The sequence below is a fragment of the Narcine bancroftii genome, chromosome 1 (assembly GCF_036971445.1).
Source record: "Narcine bancroftii isolate sNarBan1 chromosome 1, sNarBan1.hap1, whole genome shotgun sequence".
Classification (NCBI taxonomy): domain Eukaryota; kingdom Metazoa; phylum Chordata; class Chondrichthyes; order Torpediniformes; family Narcinidae; genus Narcine; species Narcine bancroftii.
The window spans coordinates 102,185,412-102,212,006 of record NC_091469.1 but is presented as its reverse complement, the minus strand read 5'-3'; the positions used below and the strand labels follow the sequence as shown (position 1 = coordinate 102,212,006).

General features: G+C 39.3%; 2 protein-coding genes across 2 annotated transcripts in view; one reads left to right on the top strand and one right to left on the bottom strand.

Moving 5' to 3' along the window:
* tprn (taperin) overlaps positions 1–11,262 on the top strand; it is a 106,268-nt gene extending 95,006 nt beyond the window's left edge. Inside the window, exons 3-4 of the mRNA XM_069934559.1 lie at positions 1,878–2,005; positions 8,010–11,262. Of these exons, the coding sequence (XP_069790660.1) occupies positions 1,878–2,005; positions 8,010–8,072 (191 nt within the window). The 3' untranslated portion in view covers positions 8,073–11,262. The remainder of the gene's footprint in view (positions 1–1,877; positions 2,006–8,009) is intronic.
* A 12,308-nt stretch (positions 11,263–23,570) lies between these two features.
* Positions 23,571–26,595, bottom strand: part of ssna1 (Sjogren syndrome nuclear autoantigen 1) — a 40,858-nt gene continuing 37,833 nt past the window's right edge. The window contains exon 3 of the mRNA XM_069934547.1: positions 23,571–23,812. Coding sequence (XP_069790648.1) covers positions 23,726–23,812 — 87 coding nt within the window. The 3' untranslated portion in view covers positions 23,571–23,725. The remainder of the gene's footprint in view (positions 23,813–26,595) is intronic.

Sequence of the window (26,595 nt, the reverse complement as noted above, 5' to 3'; positions counted from 1 at the left end):
GCAGTGCTTGAGACCATGGACTGACATTTCAGCAAGGGAATGAATGGATGGGGAATTTAAATGGGTGGCCACTGGGAGATCCACACTATTGTGGCAGTTGGAGCCAGGGTGCTCAGCAAAGCCAACTCCCAATCTGAGTCCAGTCTCTCTGATGTAGAGGAAACCACAACAGGAGCACTGGATGCAGTAGATGACCCCTGCAGATTCACAAGTGAAATGTTGCTTCATTTGGAAGGACTGTTTGTGGCTCTGAATGGTGGTGAGGGAGGTGGTGTGGGCATAGGTGGAGCACCTCATAGAGTCACAGGGGTAGGTCCCAAGGGGACAATTGATGAGGAAGGAGGAGTAGGCAAGGGAGTCGATGAGGGAGGAGGATGTGTTGGATGCAGAGGCTGGTGGGGTGGTAGATGAGGACAAAAGGACATCTATCCTTGTGTGTCAGGACAGAAGGGGTCAGGCAGATGTGTGGGTAATGGAGGATATGCAGATGAGAGCTGAGTTGATGGTGGTAAAAGGGAAAGCCACGATGGTTGAATAAGGAGGACATCTCTGAAGATCTGGCATGGAAATCCTCATCCTGGATACAGATGCAACAGAGATGGAGGAATTGAGAGAATGGAATGGAATCCTTATGGGGACAGGGTGGGAAGAGGTGTAGTCAAGGTAGCTGTGGGAGTGGTGGGTTTCTAGAAGATGTCTTGAGAGTTTGCTTCCTGAGATGGATACAGAGAAATTGAGGAAAGGGGGAATGTTGCTAGAGATGAACCAAGTGAATTTGAGGTCAGGGTGGAAGTTGGCAGCAAAGTGGATGAAGTCAATGAGCTCATCATGGGATTATTGAAATAGACATAGATGTAGGAAGAGTTGAGGGGCCTTGCCAGTTTAGGCTTGTTGCATGGATTGCTCAACGTAGCCAACAAAAAACAGGCAGGCATAGATGGGGCCCATGGCTGCCCCTTTAACCTGGAGAAATTTGGATGAATCAAAGGAGAAACTATTGAGGGTGAGGTCAAGTTCTGCCAGCCGGAGGAGGGTATATATATATATATATATATATATATATATATATAAGTGATTGAGTTCAGGGAACTGGAAGTTGTTGGTGATCCAATGAACTCCTTTTGAATTCTGAGACTTCCTGCTTCTGGCTTATTCTGCTTATTCCTTGAAGAAGGGATCAGACATGAAATGTTGGCAATATATCTTTTGTCTCCTATCGATGCTGAAAAGACAGGCTGAGTTCCTCCAGCATTTCAGTGTTTTTACTTTGAAGTGTGGGCTGGGTTGATGGAGAATTGGTGTGTATTGTGGGTTACAGATCTTTTTCATCACTGCCTTTTGGGGACATTTAGAATGCCCCAGTGAAACTGCAAAGGGAAAGAACCTTCAGCATTTTATTGATGCAAATTAATTTCACCAATTTTTTTCAGCATGGCACTCACTGGCTAGCAATCTTACAAATGTTTGATTTTCTTCCAAAAGGGGAAAATAGAATTGTCATTAATTTTCAATGCTACCTGTGGCAATTTGATGTAGTGACACAAGACATTATTGAGAGAACAGACATTGAGCTGTTCTCCGATAGACAGACTGTTGTTGAGACAGTCTGACTCACGTTTTGAACTTCCATATAATTCCAGTTCAATGCTGTTTCACTTTTAAGCTTTGTAATATTTCATGTGGCTTCTAGTATTCTGAGTCGGTGGAGGTGTGGTGTGATCTCTCTCACTTCACTGGATAACTTGCAATGAATGTAATGGTTTGGTGCTCAGCTAGCCACTAATGATCTGGTGTAATTCCTGGTTCCTCTTAAAGCTGACAGTGTTTTTCCCCCTTCTTTCCTTTCCTGCCATTTTCCCTCCTACCTTTTGATACAGCTTTGTCAAGCTACACGCCGAAACACACAATGCCATTCGATTCATGGCAGGAACAGAAACAGAACAAAACCTTTCCCGATAGGAACAGCTCAATGCAGAGCACAGAACCCACGACAGAGGACAACGTGGTGAGTTTATTCAGAGATTAAGCCTGACTGCTGGCTGGTGTGTGATCATTGTCAGTGGTGTGTGAGTCATGGGTGCATTTAGATATTTCAAAGGTCTCAAAATCTAATAGAAATAATAGCAATAAAGAAAATAATGGCATGAAGAAATTGTAAATGCACAGTATCTGCTGGTTTCCATGTTTGGAGAGTATCAGATACTAGGAGCTCAATAATCAAGGATTATTATTTCAGAATTGTGTGAGAAATGCACAAATGGATGTCAAGTTAAACATATTTAGTTGATGAGCTTGTGATGAAAGAATTGTGTGGGAAGGTTTGTTTTATTTCCTTTGGAACGAACTTGCTGTCCCAGTATTAGATCAGGTTCCACTTCATACAGTCTAGGAGCAGGATACTTGTGGACAGGACAAATAAAGTGGGTACAATGACTTCTAATTTTTATTATTTTTACAAAGAGAACAAGGCCTTTTCATTCATCTCCTCCTCTTTTCCACACTGGCTTGACTGACCTTCTCTAACCTATTTTATCTTTTGCACAATTACTTTACTTCATTTTGGGAGCCATCGGCCTGAGTACATGTGCCTGTATTGCATGAAATGGAATTTCCACACTATCTGTCATGGCTTTGAAAGAAGTTGGTACAAACATTGCAGGTGCCAGAACTATACATTTTCTCTTTTGCTTTGGGAATTTTGACTTTAGGAATTGATACTTTGTTTGGAAAATTGGACATTAACCTGTAAGGTGACAGGGAATCCAAGGATTTATCCCAAATCATGTATACCTAATTTTGTATAATTGGCAACCTCAAATAACCACTAGTCATGGCCACCAGTCTGAGAAACATCCTTCATTCCAACACTGTTCTCTGTCCAATTACATTGGACAATTTTTTCAAAAGATTTACTTCCTGAAAAAAAATGGGGTTGTGATAGACAACTTTAAGCTGAACACAAAGATAATTTCAGATGCACAGTATCATTTTGGAAGTTGGAGAAACATTAAATTAACTTTTATTGAATTTTACATATTTAATTGCATAATGATGCTGACACATTGTTAGTTAAACTAACCTAAAAATGTTTTGCCACTGATTTTCATTTGTACTCTGCTTCTGATGCCTCTCATGTCAGTGTCCAACAATAGTCACTTTATTGATTTTCTTTTACTCTCTCTGCATTGCACAGTTTGTTAACATTTGTTATCTGTTTACATTTCTTTTATTTGTGTACAGTTTATTTTTTGCCATGCCTGACAATAAATCTGAACTCTAGTAGGCCAGCATTGATGGATTCCAGTTGCCCTGGAATTGCTTTTCCATGATCGCAATGTCCTGGTGAAATCTTTCACCAGTTTTGTTACTGCACCAAGATCAGCAGGAAAGAAGTTCAAGTGTGAACGCAGAAAATGAACTTTCAATGACATGTTGCACATCGTTTTTTTAAATACTTGAAGTAGACTTAAAATATGACAGGAAATCACAAAAATAAGTTGCATGTGCAGCATCTGATAGGATAATTTTAAGATGATTTTCATGATCAGCAGCCAAAGATCCATAAAATACCCCCAAAAGTGTTCAGGAAGCCATATCTTCGTTGTCCAGTGTAACCAGTTTTCTACCCATTTATTTTCCTTGATTTAACCTGTTCTGACTTTAATGACTAATCTTCTGGATGGGGCTTTAGCAAAAAATTGAAATGCACCACCTTCACTGGTATCCATGGTCTGTTCGTCTGGTCACATCCTCAAAGAAAACCAGTTAGACATCATTTAGCTTTCACGAATGCAATTTGACTTTCCTCATGTTATTCTTTTCAAGGTGTTCAGTGTTCTGGGTGTATTTAAGGCAGAGATTGATGGGTTCCTGATTATCCAGGACATCAAAGGTTATGGGGAGTGGGCTGAGTGGGAAAATTGGATCAACTCCTGATTAAATGGCAGTGCAGACTCGGGCTGAATAGCTTATTTCTGCTCCTATGTCTTATGCTCTCATGGTTATTTAATCTTTCAGCATAGATTTTGCAATTTTCCCAAAGCAGACTCGAAGTTGGGACCATAGAACATTGCAGCACAGAAACTGGCCCCTCGGCCCTTTAGTCTATACCAAGCCTTTTCTTTTGCCTAGTCCCACTGATCTGCACCCAGTCCATTACCCTCCATACCTCTCCCATCTATGTACCTGTCCAAATTCTTCTAAAATATTAAAATTGAGCCTGCATTCACCACCTCATCTGGCAGGTCATTCCACACCCTCACCATTCTCTATAGGAAGTTCAGATTTCAGATTTATTGTACTCCTCAAGTACATCATTTGATCCATGCTGCCTATACCCACTATACACCTCCCTCTTCTTCAGAACCAGGACCCTAATATCCCTTGAAAACCAAGGTTCCCAATGCCTGTTAACTTTGCCTTTAATCCTAACCCGAACATAAAAACTCTGCACTCTCAAAATTTCACCTTTGTAGGTCCTACATTTATCTCACACATCCTTGCCTGAAAACAACTTATCCCAATGCATTTAAGATCCTTTCTTATTTCCCCAACTTTCTCCAATTTAGAACGTCAACCTGAGGCCCAGAACATCCTTCTTTATAATTAACTTGAAACTAATGGCATTATGATCACTGGATCCAAAATGTTCCCCTACCCATACTTGTCACCTGTCCTGTCTCGTTTCCTAAAAGGAAATCCAGTATTGCAGTCTCTCTAGTTGGTACCTCTATATATTGATTTAGAAAACTGTCCTGAACACATTTGATGAACTCCAAACCATCACCCCCTTTTATAGTATGGGAATCCCAGTCACTGGGGAAAATTAAAATCTCTAACAAATCCTTGTTTCCTGTAGCTGTCTGCTATCTCACTACAGATTTGCTCCTCTAATTCTACTTGACTATTGTCTGCTGGGTGTTAGATGGTCAATAATATAACCCTGTGAGTGTTGTCATACCTTTCTTGTTCCTCAGCTCCACCCATATAGCCTCAATAAAAGAGGCATCTGGGCTGTCCTGCCACTCTCCTTCTTTCATGCCCACTGTTCTATTGTGTTTGAAGCAACAGAAGCCTGGAATATTGTGCCACCAGTCCTACCCCTCCTGCAACCAGGTTTCACTAATGGCCACATTGTCATAATTCCACATGCCAATCCACACGCTAAGCTCGTCTGCCTTTCCTACAATACTCCTTGCATTGAAATAGATGCACTTGAGAACATTTCCACCACGTAAACCTATTGACTTCTAAGGATGTATGCAATTTTCACTCCTTCACCCCTCTATCTGCTCTGGCACTCTAGTTCCCATCCCCCTGCAAATCTAGTTTAAACCCACTGAAGCAACCATGAGCAAACTTTCCCACAAGGGTATTAGCCTCTCCCCAGTTCAGATGCAAACCATCCTGTCAGCACAGACCAATCTTCCCTGGAAGAGAGCCCAATGATCTAGAAGCCTGAAGCCCTCCCTCCTGCATCATGTGTTTAGCCCTGTGTTAAGATGCATTATCCTTTTTCTAACCTCACATGGCATGAGTCGCAATCTGGAGATCACGACCCTGGAGGTCCTGTCCTTCACCTAGCGTCAAACTCCCTGAATTCTCCTTGCAGGACCTCCTCATCCTTTCTACTCACATCATTGGTCCTTATATGGACCATGAAAACACCCTCCCTCCTGAGAATGCTGTGAACTCGATCTGAGATATCTCAGACTCTGGCACCAGGGAGGCAAAATACCATCTGGGGTATTCGATCTCTTCCACAGAACCTCTTATCAGGTTCCCTAACTATGGGATCCCCTATCACTACAGCACTCCTCTTCTCCCTTTCCTTCTTAGCCACAGGACCAGACACCATGCCAGAGACCAGATCTCTCCCCTCCCCCCCATAATATCTAAAATGATACCATTTGTTGATGGGAATGGCCACAGGGCTGTCCTGCATGGCCTGCCTGTCCCCTTTCCCTCTCCTGACTGTTGCCCATCTACCCTCTTGCCTCCTAGGTGACTTACTCCTGTCTATCACTCCTCTGCCTCCTGAATGATTTGGAGTTCATCCAACTTCAGCTTCAATTTCTTAACATGTCTTACCAGGAGCTGTAGCTGGATGCACGACTCACAGATGAAGTCATCAGGGATACTGCTGGCTACCCTGATGACCCACATTCTGCAAGAGGAGCATTCCCCTGCCTTGGCTACCATTCCCATTGTTTATGACGAGGGAAAAAAATGTTATCTAAACCCAGCCCTTACTTTTGCCTACCTACTGAATACTTTTTGTTCCTCGAATAGGATGGCCCTTTCTTACTTCAACTTCTGCACCACTACCTCAGTCTCTTCTTGCCCAAGCCCCTTGAGCCAAAGCCTGTCCACTCCGACAATGACCACTCCCTCGATAACTGGTTAACAGATCAATGGTTCCCCATTTTTCCTCTCTTCTCTTCTGAAATAATGGTGGTTCATTTGCTATCCTCCAGTTCTTAGGAAGAATTCCAGAATCGCAGATGGTAATAACCAGAGCATTCACTATCTCTAAAGCTATCACCTTCAAAACATTGTGATGTAGGTAATGATGTCCTTGAGATTTATCAGTGTTCAAGCAACACCAGCAGTTTTGTTCACCCAACACAGGTATAAATAATTTGAAGGCACAGGAAAGATGCACAAAAGTCTATAGATGCTATGATTTTTGTGAAAAACACAGAAATGCTGGAGCAACTCAGCAGGTCTCAGTGTCCATTGGAGTTAAAAAATATATATACACCAATGTTCGGCCTGGAAACATCAGTAATATATCTTTACTTCCTTTGGATGCTGCGTGATCGGCTTAGTTCTACCAGCATTTGTGTTTTTTTTTAAGGACTCTTACTTGTGCACTTTATTGATTTTTTTAATTCTCAGTATTACACATTCATTATCTGATTGCAGTTCTTTATTTGTTTACCCTGCGTACAGTTTTCTAGCATGACCTATCAGTGGTAATTCTGCCTGCCCCGTTGGAAAAAGAATCTCAGGGTTATATGCGAAGTTATGTATGTACTCTGACAATAAATCTGAAATCTGACCTTCTCCTTTTCACCTTACTCTCTTCTCTGCCATCACCAATCCCACTCATGTTCCCTCCATCCCTCCCTCTCCCTCTGTCTCACCATCCCTTTCCCTTTTCAAGTTCAACAATTTTCCTTCCCATGCACTTTCCCCAACTCTCTCTATTTCCTCCCAACTCATCACTCCCTCACTTGCTTATTTGTACCACCAGGTTCAGGAACAGCTGCTGCCCCTCCACCATCAGACTCCTCAACAACAAACTCAATCAGAGACTCATTTAAGGACTTTTACTTTGCACATTATTTATTGCTGAATATTTTTTTCTGTATTGAAGTTTGTTTACTTACTCTCTTTTGCATATGTAACTTTTTGCTTGAATTAAGTTGACTAACTGTAGACATTCTGACTGGTCTGCAAATCCCTCCCAACCCCATTGCTTCTTCATCCTTTCATTTTATCAGTATCTCTCACTATCGCACATACACCCACCCTCACTCTCTTCCCTCTCCTACATCCCTCCTTCACTCTCCATCATACTCTTCCTCACTCTCTCTCCTTACTCTCTCTATTCCTGACCTCACATTTCTCCCTTAATCTCCCAATATCTCTTACCTTCCCTCCCTCCCCTTAAATTCTCTATCCTTCCTTTGAGCATTTGTGTTTTTAAGGCATTTGCTGGTTGGACTAAATTAGGAAGTACCATCAGTGGGGTCAAAAACGGCGATGAAGTATGAAGGGTTATTGACTAAACCATTGAGCACTTGGCAAATGTAGTTCAGTGTCAGGAATGCAAGATCACTTGCTGGTTGATTGGGGACTTGGAGAAAGAAGTCAAGTCAGAATGAGTGAAAGAAAATCAGAAGGATTGCTAATAGCTTGTCCAAAGCCCCATCTCAGACCCTATACTGTAGATTGTTGTTTGATGGTGCCCAGCACTCACCTTTGTTCTGTTTCACCCTCAGCTCACACCAGTGGACAGCAGCTGCCATTCAGATTACAGCAGTGAGCCAGCACTATACTTCTGACGTACAGGAGGTGGAATCTCAGGACAGTAGTGATGCTCTTTTGGAGTGCTTCTGGAATTTTTAGGATGGCAAATGCAGGCTACGTGCCATCTGATCTGTGGCCAGATGTCCTTTGAAAAGCACACCCTCTTCATCATTGTGTGGGATATGATATATTCAGGACCAATGTTAATTTCAGGAGAAATCCAGTTGGTTTTCATACATTCTCTGAGAAGACCCATCTGTGGATTACATGAAAAACACTGGCATTTGTGTGATGGCCTTTAGGCTCTGACACTTAACTACACACTGAGTTTGCTTTGTTTGCACTTACTCTGTAAGGGCTCTGATCAGTTTTAAAACCATTCCTGGGTTCTGCTGGACCACAGACATTGAAGCTCATTCTGGAAGATGCTGATTACTTAGTTACTCACTGGAAAATTGACTTTTATCCTGTGTTTTGTGGCTTTGAAGGCCTTTGTCTTGAGTATTGGGTCTACAAAGTCACAGACCCCAGTTTGTGTTTTCAGGATTCACTGTCCGACTTGCATTTGAACTTTCAATGTCATTAGGTGTATATATTTGTACTTTTATAGTTTGTACTTTCCATTGTGCCACAGGTTTCAAGGGGTTTAACTTTCCACTATGTGTGCTGATTTCCTGGTTCCTCAATTATGTAGTTAACCTTACTGGCACTTTGACTTCTGAGTGCCTCCTGGTGAGGCGTAGGAGTTTTGAGAATGCCAAACTCCTTGTGTTTGAAGACAGAATTTCTTCCTGGAATGTGTTTTGTGCCATGTATTCCCTGGATAGTTAGAGCAGTGGGAGGTGCTAAATGTGGAGAGGCAAGTGTAGAGTTGAATGTTTGTGTGTGCATTTGCTGTTCTACTGGAATGAAAATATGTTGATGCCTCAAACTGAGGTGTCAAACTTTTGTGTGGCTTCAAATGAACAGTGGAGGACAAAGCTCCTCTCTCCTTCTAGCCCTGTTACACATTCTATATCTAGTGCATGAAGCTCTCTGTGGATGGACCCGGATGGGAATGCCAATGAGTGCAGGAGTGTTGGATTCGAAGCAGATAATTTCTAACCTTTTTGCTGTTACCACCTGATTAGGGGAATAGAACTTGTTGATTTGTAAAGACTTCTTTATTAGTCTCAGAATAATATTGTTTTCCCAGATCCTATAAAGAAGATCCCCGAAACTAAACGAGACTAGAAATTCTATTTTACTCTTTTGGATTGGATTGGTCAAATGAACTGTGCCTCAGTGATAGGAAAAGTATACGAGGTATGCCAGTTTAATCATCGTCTTGGAGACAGCTCTTCTATTGCTGACTGTGGCAAAGTTGGGAAGCAGTTAATGCTTATTACTGATTCTGATGCTGCAGTACCTATTGGATTTACTAAACCAGAAACTATAAAGGAAAACTAAGGACTGAGTTTAATTTCATTATTTGGAACCATATGCCAACTGAATTGTGTGCAGAAATTTTTGGGGGATTTGATGTTAATACTGAATGGATAAGAAATTGGGTTTGTAGGGCTGCATTGGTTCTGTGTCAATTTGTCGATGGTTCAGTGAATCTTCAATTCATTGGGATTCAGGGTAATGAACTATGAGTGAGATGGTTGGAGAATTCTAGTGATTTGGGAAACTTGCCGTCTGTTCCGAGCAGAAGTAGAATGTTGTTAGAAAGTTAATAGACTATGAACTTGTAATTTTCTAATTATAATTAGGTTTAAAATATTAGGTAAGTAGTTGAAAACAGAACACTGAATACTCTTTTATGCTCCTGAATGATCTCCTATTGACCCTTTATTCATGCTGAAATGTAAACCTGCAGATATAAAACATAAGGACAGAATGCACTCTGTACTCCTTGGGTTTAAATGCTGACTGGGCTGAGGTGTTTGAGTAAGTTATATCCTCAATTCCGGGAGATGTCCACAGTCCAAAACACTTGGTTGTTATTTATTATGGGGGGGGGGGGGGGGTCGTCATCTCCCTCAGGGTGGTTTCTGCAGCAGATAGGTGGTGATGTGTTTGGGTAGGCCTTGTTCCAAAGTTGGTGTTGAAAGAGTTGGCCAGTGTCATAATTGTATCAAAGCCACCAAGAGATGCTTGAAATTATTTCAGACTGACCAGCACTTTAAACTTGATATATCTGTTTAAATTACTCATTGTATTTGTTATTTTTATGCTTGAGAGGCTTAAATTTGATTACAAGCCAACTAACTGTCTGTAATTGTGTCCATGTTCATGAGCCAGACAAGGTAAGGCGATTGTTGGCTGGCTACTTTCTGCCTGCTCACTCCCTTCCTTCCAGATGTTACTGTATGTGGTGCAGTGAAGATAAGGAACCAACTGGAAGACTAGAAAACATCAGCAGAGATGACCAGTTAATCTTTTGGGTAGACTGGCTTGACCAAAGCATTGTCCTGCAGATTTCTACCTATACAATTTGATGTGTTTCTTTTTTCATTATTTCATTATTTATTAACAGAGGAGTTTGAAGATGAATAATGATACTTCAGCTGTAGAAGGGTTAGAGCTAAATATGTTTTTGATAATCAGCTCTGAGCATTTGTATGCACAAGGGAGCAATACCATGTGACTCCTAAGAACCTTTGAAGAGAGAATGACTTAAAGGCAACACTCCAATGACACACTCCAAATACCTTGAGACCAAGTAACGGCATTTTTGTAGGAGAATTTTATAGCCTTGATAATGTTGCAAGCATTTTATTCAGAACTATAGCATTTGAAATAATCTTCTGTGATCTTTGATAATAATGTGTGACAAAAGGTTAATAGAAGAGATATGTTCTGTGTGAAGTAAAGTAGAAACATTTTGTAATTGGCCTTGTCTGGATGCCAGATAAAAGATGTTATTATTCCATGAAATTCCATATGCACTATAGAATTTTGCACTTAGAGATTGAACTGAAAGGAAGCAATGAAACTTGCCACCATCAAGTCATAAGGCCAAATTTTCTGCTCTTTTACTAACACTTACCTTTAATGCAAATGCTAAGAAAGCACATTATTTAAAAAAAAACAATTTGAACAGCAATCTTCTTGGAAAATTTCTTTCTTTATAGTGAAATACATTGGTTATTTTGATAGAAATTTTGTATTTTGGTTGTAGATGTAATATTCATTTATGATTTTTCAGAGATGTGATTGATTTAAAATAAAAAAAAATACACTGGCAATAGGTTGTGTGTGAACTCATTTTATCTTTAAATATCATAGTTAGAAACCATAGGGCAATACTTCATAGAATTGTGGTTGATCTTTAATTTAATGAATCCTGCATTCCTTGTACAATAAAGCCCATGTTATCTGAAATTCAATCAACTGGCAGCCTCAAGCAACCAGCAAGAAAATTGCATAAAATAAATAGGTCAAAATTGGCATGCCTTGCCGTTAGCGTGCCAATCACACAACAGATAATCTCAAGCAACTGGAAAATTCACTTATTAAGCATCTACCAATCCCCACAGGAACTGGATACCTGGGGTTTTACTGCATTATTCTGCCAAGCCAAACATATGGGAGGTCAGCTAATCCCTACTCTCCCACACCACTTCAAAGGTTTTACTAGACTGTGCCAAAGTGTTTATGTACTTAATTTGATGCCTTCTGCCTTTCAGCTGATGAGTTCAATTCCCCACTTTCTCCTGAATTTCTGCAGCTACTGATTAATCTTAAACATTTGCCCACTCACTACTGATCTTTTTGTGAAAGGAAATGGGTCTTTCTTATCCAGGATTCACAAATTTATGTACTTAATAAATCTCCACTAAAGATTTTTCCATCAAAACAAAAATCTCAGTATACTTGCTGTTAGGATTACAATCTGCTGTTTCTCCAGTTCTGGTGAGCTTTTAATTGGAGAACCATAGAAAAATTGCAGCATAGAAACAAGCCACTTTGGCCCCTCTAGTCTGTACCGAACCATTTATTTCCTAGTCCCACTGACCTGCACCCAGCCTATAGCCCTCCATGCCTCTCCCATCCATGTGTCTATCCAAATTCTTCTTAAATGTTAAAACTGAGCCTGCATTCACTGTCAACTCATTCCAGACTCCCACCACTCTGTGAAAAAGTTCCCCCTCACTTTCACCCTTAACCCACGTCCGCTGGTTTGTACCTCAGTGGGGAAAAAAGCCTAACTACATTTCAACTGTCTATTTCCCCCCCCCCCCCCTCATAATTTTAAATATCCTTATCAAATTTCCCCTCATTCTTCTACGCTCCAGGGAATAAAGCCCTAATCTGTTTAACCTTTCCTTGTAACTCTGTTCCTGAAGTCCGGACAACATCCTAGTAAATCTTCTCTGCACTCTTTCCATCTTATTTATATCTTTGCTGTAGTTGGGTGACCAAATCTGCACACAATACTTAAGATTTAGTCTCACCAATGTCTATACAATTTCAACATAATTTCCCAACTCCTGTACTCAATACTTTGATTTACGAAAGCCAATATGCCAAAAACTCTCTTTACAACCCTATCAATTTATGACACCACTTTCAGGGAATTATGTATCTGTATTCCCAGATCCCTCTGTTCTATCATACTCCTCAGTACTCTACCATTTACTATTTATGTCTTTTCTTGGTTTGTCCTTGCAAAATGCAACACCTCACACTTGTCTGCATTACATTCCATCTGCCATTTTTCAGCTAATTTTTCCAGCTGGTCCAAATCCTCCTGCAAGCTTTTAACACCTTCTTTGCTGTCCACAACACTTCCAATCTTAGTGTCATTTGCAAACTTTCTGATCCAATTTACCGCATTATCATCCAGATCTTTGATATAGATGACAAACGACAATGGTCCTAGCACTGACCCCTGAGGTGCACCACTTGTCTCAGGCCTCCAATCTGAGAAGCAATCTTCCACTGCTCTCTGGCTTCTCCCATCCAGCCATTGTGGAATCCAGTTCACTACTTCACCATGAGTACCTGCATCTGAACTTACCTGAATAACCTCCCATATGGGACCTTTTCAAAGGCCTTAGAAAACATCCACAGTCTTTCCTTTGTCAACTTTCCAAGTAACCTCGAAAACTCTTAGATTAGTTAAACATGACCTCTCACACACAAAGCCATGTTGACTATCCCTAATCAGTCCTTGGCTGTCCAAATAATTGTATATCCTAACTTTTAGAACATCTTCCAATAATTTATCTACCACTGATGTGAGGCTCACCGGCCTATAATTTCTAGGATACTTTTGGAGCCTTTTTTAAATAATGGAACAATGTAAGCTACCCTCCAATCCTCTGGCACCACACCCATGGCCAAGGACATTAAATATTTTTGCTGGAGCCCCAGCAATTTCTGCACTAGTCTTCCTCAATGTGCAAGGGAATACCTTGTCAGGCCCTGGGGATTTATCCACCCTTATTTGCTTTATTACAGCAAGCAATTCCTCCTCCCTAATCTGTATAGGTTCTATGACTTCACGGCTTGTTTTCTTCTCACAATTCTGTGTCCATTTCCTTTTTGAAAAATTTATTTTAAATTTTACAAAAGAATAGAAAAGAAATAATATAACAAAACATACATGAAAAAAACCCTTATTCCCTTTAACCCTCCCCCTCTACCCCTTACTATCACTCCCTCCCCTCGGAGCTTAACATACAGAAAGAAGGTTATTACAAAATACGAATATGTAGTGTGGGTTGAATTACAATGTAAATAAAGATAATAATTACTTAACATTTTGCTTCATACATTTGAAATATGAAGTCCACATATTTTCAAAAAAAGAATAATTATTCCTCAAATTATATGTAATTTTCTCTAAATACAAACATGATTGAATTTCATTATGCCACCTCTGTATACTCAGGTCTACATCATTTTTCCAAGTTACTGCTATACATTTCCTAGCTACTGCCAAACTTTAAAATGAATGAATGCAACCTGAAATTTATCTAAACTTGTTGTTAATGGATTCATATATCCTAATAGGCACACTGAAATAACTCTCACAAAAATTTAATAATCTTTTCCCAAAAAGGTTTAAATTTTGACCATTCCCATACAGAATGTACCTACCTGATCTCCACATCTAAAACACAAATCAGAATCCCTAAAACCATACCTCTTAAACTTTTCCTGAGTTAAATATAACTGATGTAAAAAGTTATAATTAAAGTATAACGTACGTTAACTAATTTTGTAACATTATGTAGACATAAATCAGACCACACTTCATCAGGAATAACCATAGCTAATTCTTGTTCCCATTTATCTCTTAGTCTCAACACTCCAGACTTCTTCATTTTTGATTATAATAACAAATACATCTCTGAAACAAACCCTTTCTTTCCCTTATCCATAAGCAACATTTCAAACTTTGATTGCCTTGGTAATATCAAGTCTTGACCAAACATTTTAATTTAAAAATCCTGTATTTGATAATAAGCAAATAACGTGCTTTGAAATATTCCAAACTTCTCCCTAAGTCTATCAAATGAAAGAAATAAACCTGCCTCAAAACAATTTTCAATTAATACCAAACCTTTTAAGTCCCACTCCTTGTGGGATTGAGGGTTGTGCATTGAGAAGGGAATCAATTGATTTTGATATAGCAGAGTTTTAATTGAACATATTTCTTTCGAACCTATAGACTGATTCCACTTGTTCCATATTTTAAATAAATTAATTAAGACTGGTACTTTATATGTTTGCAAAAGCAATAAATTCCACTTATATATAAAATTATGTAATGACTTTTCATGTATCTGATCCATCTCCACATATGCCCACATTGGTGGTTGGTCAATATCAAACAAACTGCTAATAAACTTCAATTGTGCTACCTGATAATAATTTTGAAAATGTGGTAATTGAAGAACTCTAAAATCATATGACCACGTCAACTTTTGCATCGATACTCTTGATAATTTACCTTTCCATAAAAAAATTTCCCCAGTACCAAATTGATGGAATTGATTGAAACAAATACGGAATACATGGATAGATATTAATTTTAACCAGTTTATTCGGCCAATTAACGTCAATGGTAAATCTTGCTATCGATTCAAATCAGATTTAATCCTATAATAAAGGTAAATAATTTAAACTATACAAATTCTTAAATTCCTTATCAATAAATTCCCCTAAATACTTAATCTTCTCAGACCATTTAAAATTAGTAATTTGCCTACAATCTGAATAATCTTCTTCAGATATTGGTAATATCTCACTTTTCTCCCAATTTACTTTATATCCTGACATTGACCCATAATATTCCAATAATTCTTGTAAAGGTCGTAATGAACTCTTTGGTTTAGATAAATATATCAATACCTCATCTGCAAATAAGTTAATTTTATACTCATCCAATTCTAATACCTTGAATTGTCATATTCTGTCTAATCGCTTGAGCTAAAGGTTCTATTACTAATGCAAACCAGGCTGATGACAATGGACAACCCTGTCTAGTTGATCTACATAAATTAAATGCTTGAGAAATCTGACCATTTGTCACCACTTGTGTGGAAGGATTCTTATATAATGCCTTAATTCAACCTATAGAAAAATGACCCAAACTTAAATAAAAATTTCCACTCTACACGATCAAAAACTTTCTCAGCATCCAGTGCTAATATCATTGGTTGATTAACTTGCCGTCTGGATGCATTGATTATTGTAATTAATTTAGTAATATTATCAACTGAATATCTATTTTTAATAAACCCTGTTTGGTCTCCATGTACTAATTTCAGTAAAAAAAATTAGCTAATCTATTAGCCAAAACTTTTGCTACAATCTTATAATCTACATTAAGTAAAGATATAGGCCTATAAGAACCAACTTTCAATGGAACTCTATTTTTCTTTGGTATAACCATTATCAATGCTCTCAAGAATGATTCAAGAAATAGTTCAGTATCTGTGGCCTGCCTCAAAACATCCATATATACTGGAAACAACAATCATGAAATTCCTTATAAAATTCCACCATAAATCCATCTTCGCCAGGTGATTTACCCATTGGCATTGCTTGTAATGCCTCTGTCAATTTAAACTCTATGAATGAATTATCTAACAATCTTACATCTTGCTCTTCCAACACAGCCAAATTTAAAATAGACAACAAAGTATCAATTTGTTCAACATCCACCTTATCCTCAGATGTATATAATTCCTGATAGAAAGTACGAAACTCCTCATTTATCACCTGTGGTTTATAAGTGATACCTGAATTTCCACGTACTGCATTAATTATTCTGGAAGTTTGTTCCATTTTCAACCGCCACGCTAGTACTTTATGTGCTCTTTTCCCTAACTCATAATACTGCTGTTTTGATCTAAAAATCAAGTTTTCATAATTGTAAGTTTGTTTTGTATTATATCAAAGTTTTAAATTAGCTAACTGTATCTTATTATCTTCCGTTGCACTCTGTTGAATTTTTTCTCTAACTCTTCAATCTCTTTCTCCAACTCAAGAAGTTCCTTATTATATTGCTTTTTCACTTTAGCCGTATAACTAATAATCTGACCTCTCGAATACGCTTTCAAAGCTTCCCACAATGTAAATTTACTCTGCACTGATCTCTCATTTATCTCCAAAAAAAGTTTTTTCTGGTCCTTTAAAAACATAACAAATTCAGGTCGTCTAAGTAACATTTCATTAAATCTCCAACAGTAATTCTTAGCCTTTACAGCAATCTCACAGGATATCAACAATAATGAATGGTCTGGCAATATTCTACTTTTATATTCTGCCAGATCTACTCTTCCCTGTAGATGAGCCAACACTAAAAAGAAATCTATTCTAGAAAGTACAAAACTCCTCATTTATCTCCTGTGGTTTATAAGTGATACCCGAATTTTCACGTACTGTATTAATTATACTGAAAGTTTGTTCCATTTTCAACTGCCAAGAATAATATGAATAATCTTTCTCAGTCGGATGAATACGTCGCCAAATGTCCACCAAATTCAAGTCTCCCATTACTTCTCCCAATCTTTTACCCATTTGTGTTTTCTAGACAATTTTTGGAGATTTATCCAATAATGGATCTAGGCAGCAGTTAAAATCCCCACCTACCATTATATTCTCATTTGACTGACTCAAATTCAAAAATGCATCAGTTACAAATTGTACATCATCCTCATGTATAAATTCAATAAAGTCCACGTTTCAGAAAACAATTTACAATCCACCTTCAAAACTCTTCCAGCACCTTCAAAAACAGAGTCTAACATAAAATATACTCTCTTATGCATCAAAATCGCCATTCCTCTCGCTTTTGAATGAAAAGATTATGTCAATACGTGTCCAACCCAATCCCTCTTCAATTTCAAATGTTCTTTTTCGGTCAAATGCGTCTCTTGCAAGAAAGCAATATCCACTTTCATCTTCTTAATATAATCCAAAACTTGCTTCCTCTTTATTGGAAGATTCACCCCTTTAACATTAAAGTCGCAAAATTCAATTTACTAATTTTATCTTAAAAAAACGTTTAACAACCAGCCCACTAACAAACTTAGGCTCCAATTAAAAAATTTAAAAAAAAAACCAGACCCCCCCTCCCCCTTTAAATCCCTCTTAAAAAAAAACCTCTTCCCTCTAAGAGAAAAAAAAACACCACTATAAACCGGGTGTGGTAAAAACCACAAGTGGCAGATAACAGTACCATCCACCTGCCCCCCAGCTGAATTTCATACATCTCAAAATTTCGTTTAAGTATCTATCTAATTCAATCCACCACCCCCACAACTCCATCAACTGCTCCCTGAACATTAACAACAACAGGAGCAGACGGATCATCCTCAATTTTCCGATTCGATTGCTGATTTCAACCATTTTTCTTACTATTCCCATTCGCAACACCATTACGCTTCGGAGATCTATTAGGCTTGGATTTCTGTAATTCGGAACTCTGAGATTCATTAGGTAAAGAATTGGCAAATGACAAAGCATCAGTTTCATCATCAAAGAATTCAACTTGTGAATCTCCAGAAAAAACCTTCAACACAGCAGGGTGTAAAAAGCAAACCGATAACCCTTTCTCCACAACACTGCTTTCGCCAAATTAAATTCTTTCCGATGGCACATCACATCTTGACTTAAATCTGGATCTCCGAAAAAACTTCACCAGATCCAAACCTTCAATATCCTTCAGCAAACCTACCATTTTAACATTATCAAGTCTACACTGATTTTCAAATGAATCAATCTGCATAAACTCACACTTCTGCACCTTGGAATCTACTAAACAATGTTCCAAATAGTCTATCCGCTCCATATATCGATCAACAGTATCAGTACAGTCACGAAACGCTCGTTTGATATCCTTAAATTCTGCCTGAACCACATCCACTTCTCTTAAACATTTAACCACATCTTGCTTAATCGATGCCACTTCACCCCATTAATTCTACAAATTGGAACTTATTTTCTTGAGAAACTTGAAGAGCCAAATTATCCATTCTTCGCATAAAATCTTCTGAAACAGAAATTGTAGTGTCTTCTTCCACCTGCACTGTTTTAAATGTCTGTAACGTTGGATGGAGACTTACTTCTAGAGATTTTAGAAAGTTTCTGAAGCATTTGAGGCCTACCTTTAATGAATCTAGCAGCCTTCAGTATTAAATCGAAGTCTTCATCAAGGTATTCTTCCTCCTCTTCCGTAGTATACGTAGACATCATTGCCACTGCCACTGCCTGGGTCTCCTGACCCCGGGTTGGCATGCCTTCCCCCACAGGTCTGACTCATTCGGGCTGCTTGGGGAGGCCCGACCCTTTTGTCGGGGCCCACTCCAATGCAGCGCGCATATGTGATTCCTCGCACATGCTCAGTTCAGACTGAGCCCCGCGACCAGGGCCTGACATTTCCTCTGCCAGGCTCGGCACGTCGGCAGTCGCTCCGATGTGCTTGAGACCTCGATCGGATGTCGGGCCCCCCCATGCAAGGGGCTCCTCACTGGCCAGAGCGCACTCAGTATCCCAAGCGCAAGTTCATCAGATGATCGGGCAGCGGTGGCACCATCTTGTGATGAGGGCGCTGTAGACAGCATTAACTTAGCCTGACTAGTCTTTGGAGTCCTCAGGTGTTCCGAAATCGATCTCTGGGGATCCTTTTGCGAGGTAGGCCTCAATTCTTCTGCACTTCCAACTCTTTTAGAATGTGTTTTTCTTGATGGTTGAGTTTTATTATAGTAGTTAAACACTTCTAAAACTTACAACAAGCAAATTTAATACTTAAACAGTTTTTAAATTTTGGGTTTTAAATATTCAACTGGGGAATATTGCTCCCTGCACCATCTTGCCACGCTCCCATCTGTGTCCATTTCCTGAGTGAATACTGATGGAAAAAAACAATTTAAGATTCCCCCCATCTCTTTTGGATCCATACAAAGCCGACCACTCTGATTTTCAAGGGGATCAATTTTGTCTCTTCTATCCTTTTGCTCTAAATATACCTGTAGAAACCCTTAGGATTTTTCTTCATATTGCCTGCCAAAGCAACCTGTTTTAAGCGTCCTGATTTCTTTCTTGAGGTTTTTCTTGCATTTTTATACGCCTCAAGTACCTCATTTGCTCCATGTTGCCTGTCCCTGTTATACACCTCTCATGCAGCGGGCTGCTGATGACTCAAGGAACCCACGGAGGCTGTGGCCTGCTAGATATTGCTGTCAGGAGACTTGCGCTGGGCTGTGGACTGCTGGAGAATGGCTGAAGGGGTACCAGGTATGGGAACCGGGATGCGAGGGGGCTGCCGAGGTGCTGAAGGGTTCCTGACAGTGTTGGAGGTTCAGATCTGGAGCTCGGGTTCCTAATGTTTTGGACTGGATTATGTTGGCTGTGGTGACTCTTTTCCTTCTCTTTTTTTTGACTGTAAGAGGCACTTCTGGCAATTTCTGCCAATGGCAAATTTGTTTGCCTTACAGCAGGCAGGAGCAATTTCATGTCATATGACACTGTTTTATTACAATGACAATAAATTGAATCTTGAATCTTCTTCCGAACTAGATCTCCAATATCCCTCAAAAACCAAGGTTCCCAATATCTTCTAACCTTGCCTTTGATCCTTATAGGAACTTATAAACTCGGTTCTCTCAAAATTTCACCATGTGAAGGTCCTTCACTTTACCTCGCACATCTTTGCTGGAAAACTACCTGTCCAAATCCACACATTCTAGATCCTTTCTCCAATTTAGAATCTCAACTTGAGGTCCAGATCTATCCATCTCCATAATTAACTTAAAATTAATGGCATTATGATGAGAACATTATTGCTGGACGTTAATAGATCTTTCAAGCAGTTCACTGCATTACTAGTCTCTTCATTCCAGCATTATTTTTGATCTCTTCTCAACAATTTTGATTCAGCAGCTTGCAGATTGTGGACATATTTGGAATGTGCTTCACTAAACCCAAGAATGACTGCAATTCAGCTCAGTTTGTTGGGTATGGTACTCTGCAGACAGCTTCGGTACCAGCGGGATCCAGTTGGACTCCTTCACTGTTAATTATAAAACCCAGATGTGTGACAGAAGGTACCATAAGTATAAACTTGTCCTGTTGTAGATGGATGTTTGCTTGTTGCAGTCAGGTTAGAAACTTTTTTAGTTTGGATAAGTGCTTATAGTCATCCCAAACTATAATTATGATGTCATCAAGGTAACATCCTACATTGATGCCATGTAATAATTTGTCCATGGTCACTTGAAATATTGCTGGGATTCCTGATATTCCATATGGGATTTGGGTACAAGTGAATAACCCTAAGTGAGTACTGATTGCACCATATTTCTTTGAGTCTTTGTCCAACTCTATTTGTTGGTATGCCTGTGATAAATGCAGTTTGTGAATTTCTTTCCCCTGTACAGGGCCTAGAATAGTTTTTCTGCTTTGGGCATAGGATGCTCAGGTATTTGCAGGGCCTAGTTAATGGAGGCTTTGTAATCACCACAATTTCAGATTTCTCCGTTGGCCTTTCACAGCAGCATGATGGGAGCTACCCAATCGCTGTATTGAATTTGTTCCAGTATTCGCTCATTTTCTAATCTATTAAGTTCAGATTCAATCTTTCCTTTTATTGCTTAAAGAACTTCAGTTCCACTTCTGATTTCACTTGTAGTTTTGCCTGGACTCCCTAGATTTTACCTAGGGTTTTTTTTAAAACAGTATTATATGATCACATTATATGTTCCAAACATCATGACCTTATCTCTGTGTCTGTCTTTAAAATCCTACTGGTTTTTTAATGGGGAGCTGGGGTAGCAGTTGTTGTTTTAAACACATAGTGACATTGCTGCCCCCGTGTCCAGCTCCATTCAGAGAGGTTCCTTGTTTTTAACTGGATATAGATCGGAGTTTTTATCATTTAATCCACGAACATACATGAGCTCTGATGTCTTCCTCCAAGTCGTTTGTTTCTTTGCCAGTGCTGGGGCTTTCATCCTTTTCTTCCACTGTTTTCAGCCTGTGTTTTGGTTTCTGCCTTTTATCCATTTTTCTTTGGACATCTGGTCCTGATGTGTCCTTCTTTATCACAGAGATGGCGTCTAGATTTCTTGAAATAGCAATCAATTGCACTATGGTTCTATTTCCTGCAGTAGAAGCATTCTTGGCAAGAAAATTTCCCAACTAGTAGATCTTTTGGGCGATGTCCAAGCTTTTTAATCGGTCATTTCTGAGCCAGAGGCTGTCTTAAATGCTACATCCAGTGTTACCTCATCCATGCTTTGTAATTTTTATTTGGTATTGCTGTCAACCAAACCCATTTCTAAATGGTCTTGTAATGCTTGGGTTAGGAATTGATCAAAATCACAGTGTTTTGCTAGTTTATGTAATGCAGCCAAGTATTCGCTTACAGTTTTACCTGTTTTTTATTTTCTCTCATGAAACTTGTCTTTCAGCCATAACTGGTGATGTGGGACTTGGATGTGCCCATTTTGTTGTACATAATTGTGTATACGATTTTGTCCCTGATTTCTCAGGTGCCAGCAGATCAACTTGAGTAGATCAAATTTTTACTGTCTATTAGGCTCAAAAACAGTAATCACTTTTGGTTTATAGGTGATGTCTCATCAATGTTATGGACTAGACAGTAGTGATCGAACCTTTCAACATAGTTTTCTTCCGATTCCACAAATTCTTCAAACTTTACCTCCATATTTCCCACCATTTTGAGACTGTCCTTTGTTCTCTGTGGCTGGGGCTGTATTGAAAATTTTAAATCTTCCCTCCGCTGTCTGGAGTACAGGAGGGGGGTTTGTTTCAATCCTCGTCACCACTGTTATGTATCTGTCGTTTCGTAATACACAAGTACACAGAGACGTGGTTTAATACAAGTTAAAGATAGTTCCCCCATTATAGTGTATATGAGTGACAACACCTTCACAATCAGCACAATTATGTCGCATGCACACAGGCATAAATACATTACTACTTATTACAATTTCTATTTTGATTCTTTTTCTGTCCTCCAAATAAAAGATGTTGCAATTGGAATTGGTATCGATCAACCTCCACCTGGAACAGGTGCAACATTCCGATTTTTCAATCCTCCCTCACTTTATTCCGCACTTTTTTCCAAAATAATTTATTTGTAATCGTTATTCTTTTTTAATAAACTGGAACATTTCTTTAACTTTGCTGCCAATTACCTTCACGTGAGCTACGTCAGACTCTTCATTTCCTCAGTTTCTCTCTACCCCCAGTGGGACAGCTCGGGGGCCAACTTGAGCAGCCCCATCAGCCTCTGAGTTTTTTTGAATTTATTTTCACAATCAACACTCTTTGACTCCATTCACTTTATCCAAATAAAAGTCACTACTTCCAATTAAATATGTACTACTCATTGCTGTTGTTTCTACAACGGGAAAAGGAAAGCAGGACGTCTCAATAAGTCTGTAAGTTTTCTGTTCCACTACCAGTCTCACATCTGACATCCTGCACAGTTCCACCAGAGTTTGTGTACACTGAAGGAACAAAATCTTCTTAGCCTTCCAGACTAACCACTGCTCAACAGTTTGTGCTAAGGATACTACAATGCCCTTTACTCTAACACAAGAGCAGCAATACATGACCCTCTTGAGAGAGGTTTGGGGTGAGGAGTTAAAGACTACAAGGAATCAGTGTTGATTTGCTTAGAAAGTCCACAAAAAAGTAACAAAAATGATCTTTGGGTTATTGGGCTGGCCTAGGGCATGTCTGCATCAGTAATAAAGATGTGTTAGCAGTCTGAGATTACATCCAGGTGGATAAACTCAGGGCCCAGAACAGGTCCGTCTCAGAACACTAAGGGAGGGGAGGAAGGAAATTGTTTGGGCCCTGGCAGACATTTTTAACTTGTTGCTGAGAATAGGGGAAGCTCGAGACGATGGCCAATATGAGCTATTCTCTCCAACATTTTCCTTCAATGTCAAATTGGTAAGGGGGAATTCAAATAATACAACTATCCCTCCTATCACAAGAAGAAGGTAAACGCCTGCCTTGTAACCCACTATAATGACTGTTTAAATCATCCAGGCTTTCCATTTCTACATACTTTATTAGAAACAACTACAAATTCAAATCTTTTTTGAAGTCATTTTTCAGTCTTCGACAACTATTATTTGAAACTATACAATGATTATTTTCTATTGGGAAACTTGTCGTTGAAGCTGATGGCTGAAAATCAGGATTCCTATTCCACTCTGTTCTCATTGACCTGGTTCAGGGTTCCAGCTTCCCGCTTTAGGACAGTCAGCAATGTCTGTGAGCTTTCCAGAATCTGGAAGCAGAAGGAAACAGCATACTGTTATGGGTTATATTATATTATATATAAATAGGTCTTTAAAAGAGATAGATTGTGGGGGTTCAGTGTAGGTCACTTCACAAACAGAGTAATAAAACACATCATTTAAAATGCAAGAGCTTTACTGAAGCTAGACATTGAGGCCCCAGTGATTTTTGCAAAGACAATGGAACTGCTTAGGAAAGAATTTCAAAAGCAGGTGTAAATGAAAAGTCCGGGCTCAAGTGCTGATAAAGATCTTTTATGGATTGGGTTTGGAGCCTTGGGAGGAGGTCTTGTTTTTACAAGCAGAGAGAGAGAGAGAGGTCAGTTCTGCAGTAGCTTTTCAGGCTGCAACATGGCAAGCTGGCAGGCTTGTTGAAAACCCATTTTGAAGACGGGTTGTGAGTTCTGAGTTCAGCCTGTTGAAAACCCTTGTAGTCTTTACAAGAGGAAATGGCTGGCTAGAGTGTTTCTTCTGAAATAAAGGGAAACAAGAGGAACTCTGTGGTGATCTGGAAGATGAGGTTATCATTTGAAAAGCCCATGATGGGGCAAGTTTGCTTGCAAAGACACTGAAATGATTGATCGGAGCAAATCAGCTTGTATTTGTTCAATGAGCAACAAATATCTTTCTGAAACCAACAAGAACCTTCCTGAGCAGTAACCATTTACCTTTAAGCACCAGAGCCTGGTGAAGATCCATAAATGTCAAATCTGTGCACAGTATAAGAATTGCCTGATACTGGTGAACTTGGAGAAGTGAGAGGTGAATGATTGGACAGTGAATCAAAGAACTTTCCTGAACGTACACACATTACATATATTATGCTTAGAATTAGAAAGGGGTTAATAGTAATAAGTTAAAGTTTCATCCTGTTTTTAAATTTAAATAAAATTAAGAGCAACATTTGTTTAAGGAACAATTTGTCTTGGTGAATCTCGATTGCTGCTGGGTTTTGGGGCCCTTTGGGCTCTCAACAATACCAATGGTGTATTCAACTGCTTCAGACGAAGGACAGGAGAAAGAAAATATACAATTGTGGAAGCATAAGTTAGATAGGCAATGAATCTACAAGGAAACTGTTATTTGTTCCTGAGGACAGATAGAAAATCAAAGGTGATAGCAATAGATGGCCGACAGGCCAACGTCAGAACTTCTCCACAGCTCTCTAGGAATCTCCACAAATGAAATAAAAAACAGGTAGTTCTGTACAGTACAAGTCCAAAAATCCAGAGGCCACAAATCCGGACCACCCAAGAATCTGGACTCTCAAACTTTTAAGGTTTGGCGGGCTTTTGTGTGCATGCATGTGTAAGCTCCACAAATGCAAAGTGGCAACAAGCGACCTCGCTTAATACAGGTAGCCATTTATATACTGTATTTTTCTTTTACAATGTTCATTTTTAAACATAATTTCAAGCATTACACGCTTTTTTTGAAGTGAAAAAGTTATGTACACATTTTTGTCGTGTTGATCTTATTTTTCTTTAAAACTGCTTGTTTTGATAAATGAAACATGCTGTATTTCCTAATAAATAAAAAAAATTACCTGTTCATTTCTTCTTTATTCCTCTTTAAAATTGAATTTTAAAAGTACTGCCTGAGAATCTGGAAAATCCAAAGAACCCAATCCCTAAGCATTCTGGACTTTAGAACTTTTACTGTAATTGTTTTCCATCAGTCAGTCAAGCAGACTAAAACTCACTGACTGAAGCTATGATTGGCAACAGCCATCTGTTCCTGTGACAGAAATTGCATTTCCATGGAAGGATTTCACATTAATCTAATCGATGGCAAAATGTAACACAAATAGCTTGACCACGTGCAGAAATGCTGCTGTAATAAAGGGGAGTCCTTCTTAAACTTAATCATCAACTGGGAAATCCCGAAGATCAGATGGTCATAAACACTGCATTAAAAGAAAATTAGATTTTACTGAAGTTCAGTTATCTTTCAAATACCCAGTTAGATTTTGTTTTCATCAAATGAACTTGGAAAATTGCAACAAAGATTGCATTTTAAGCACATTGTTCAAGCAAAGCAGACCAAAAAAGGCAAAAGTTAGATGATTCTGTGATAATGCACTGGCTTTAATGATTTATTCTTACCTTTTATATTTAATACATTCAGTAGTTATTGCAATAGAGAGACCATTTAGCCCCCAGTGTTTTGACAAAAAAATTGTTTTCTATTTGTGAGGGATAATGACAAAAATCGGAAGCCCTGGCTGATCTTAGTTCCATCCTATCCCCTCTCCTGAAGGCAGCATCACGAGATCTGAGAAGGGCCCAGACCACTGCATCCAATCATGGTTTCTGGTTACCCTGGTTGAGAAGCATTTGATCTTGGTGACATCCTCAATGCACTTGCTGATGTAGCCAGTCATTGAGCTCGTGTACTCCTCTATGTTTACAAGACCGCTGTAGGTGGCAGGCTCCCTGAAATAACTCAAGTCCATGGCCTCAAAGCAGTCTTGCAGTGCTGCTGTGGCTCCCCTGATCTCCTTGTGAACTGCCCTAGTTTGCTTTGCCAGTGGTCTGTATGCCGATGTTAGCAGGACAGAGATGTGACCCGCGTAACCGAAGTGAGGTGCATTCTTGCAGGCACCAGAGACACTGGTGTACATTAGATCCAGGGAGTTCTCCCCTCTGGTGGCGAAGTCATGCTGTTAAAACTGTGGTAAGACAGTTTTCAGGGTGGCGTGATTGAAGTCACCAGCAACAAACAATGCACTGTCAGGGTGAGACATATGGGCTTTGCAGATGGCACCTTAAAG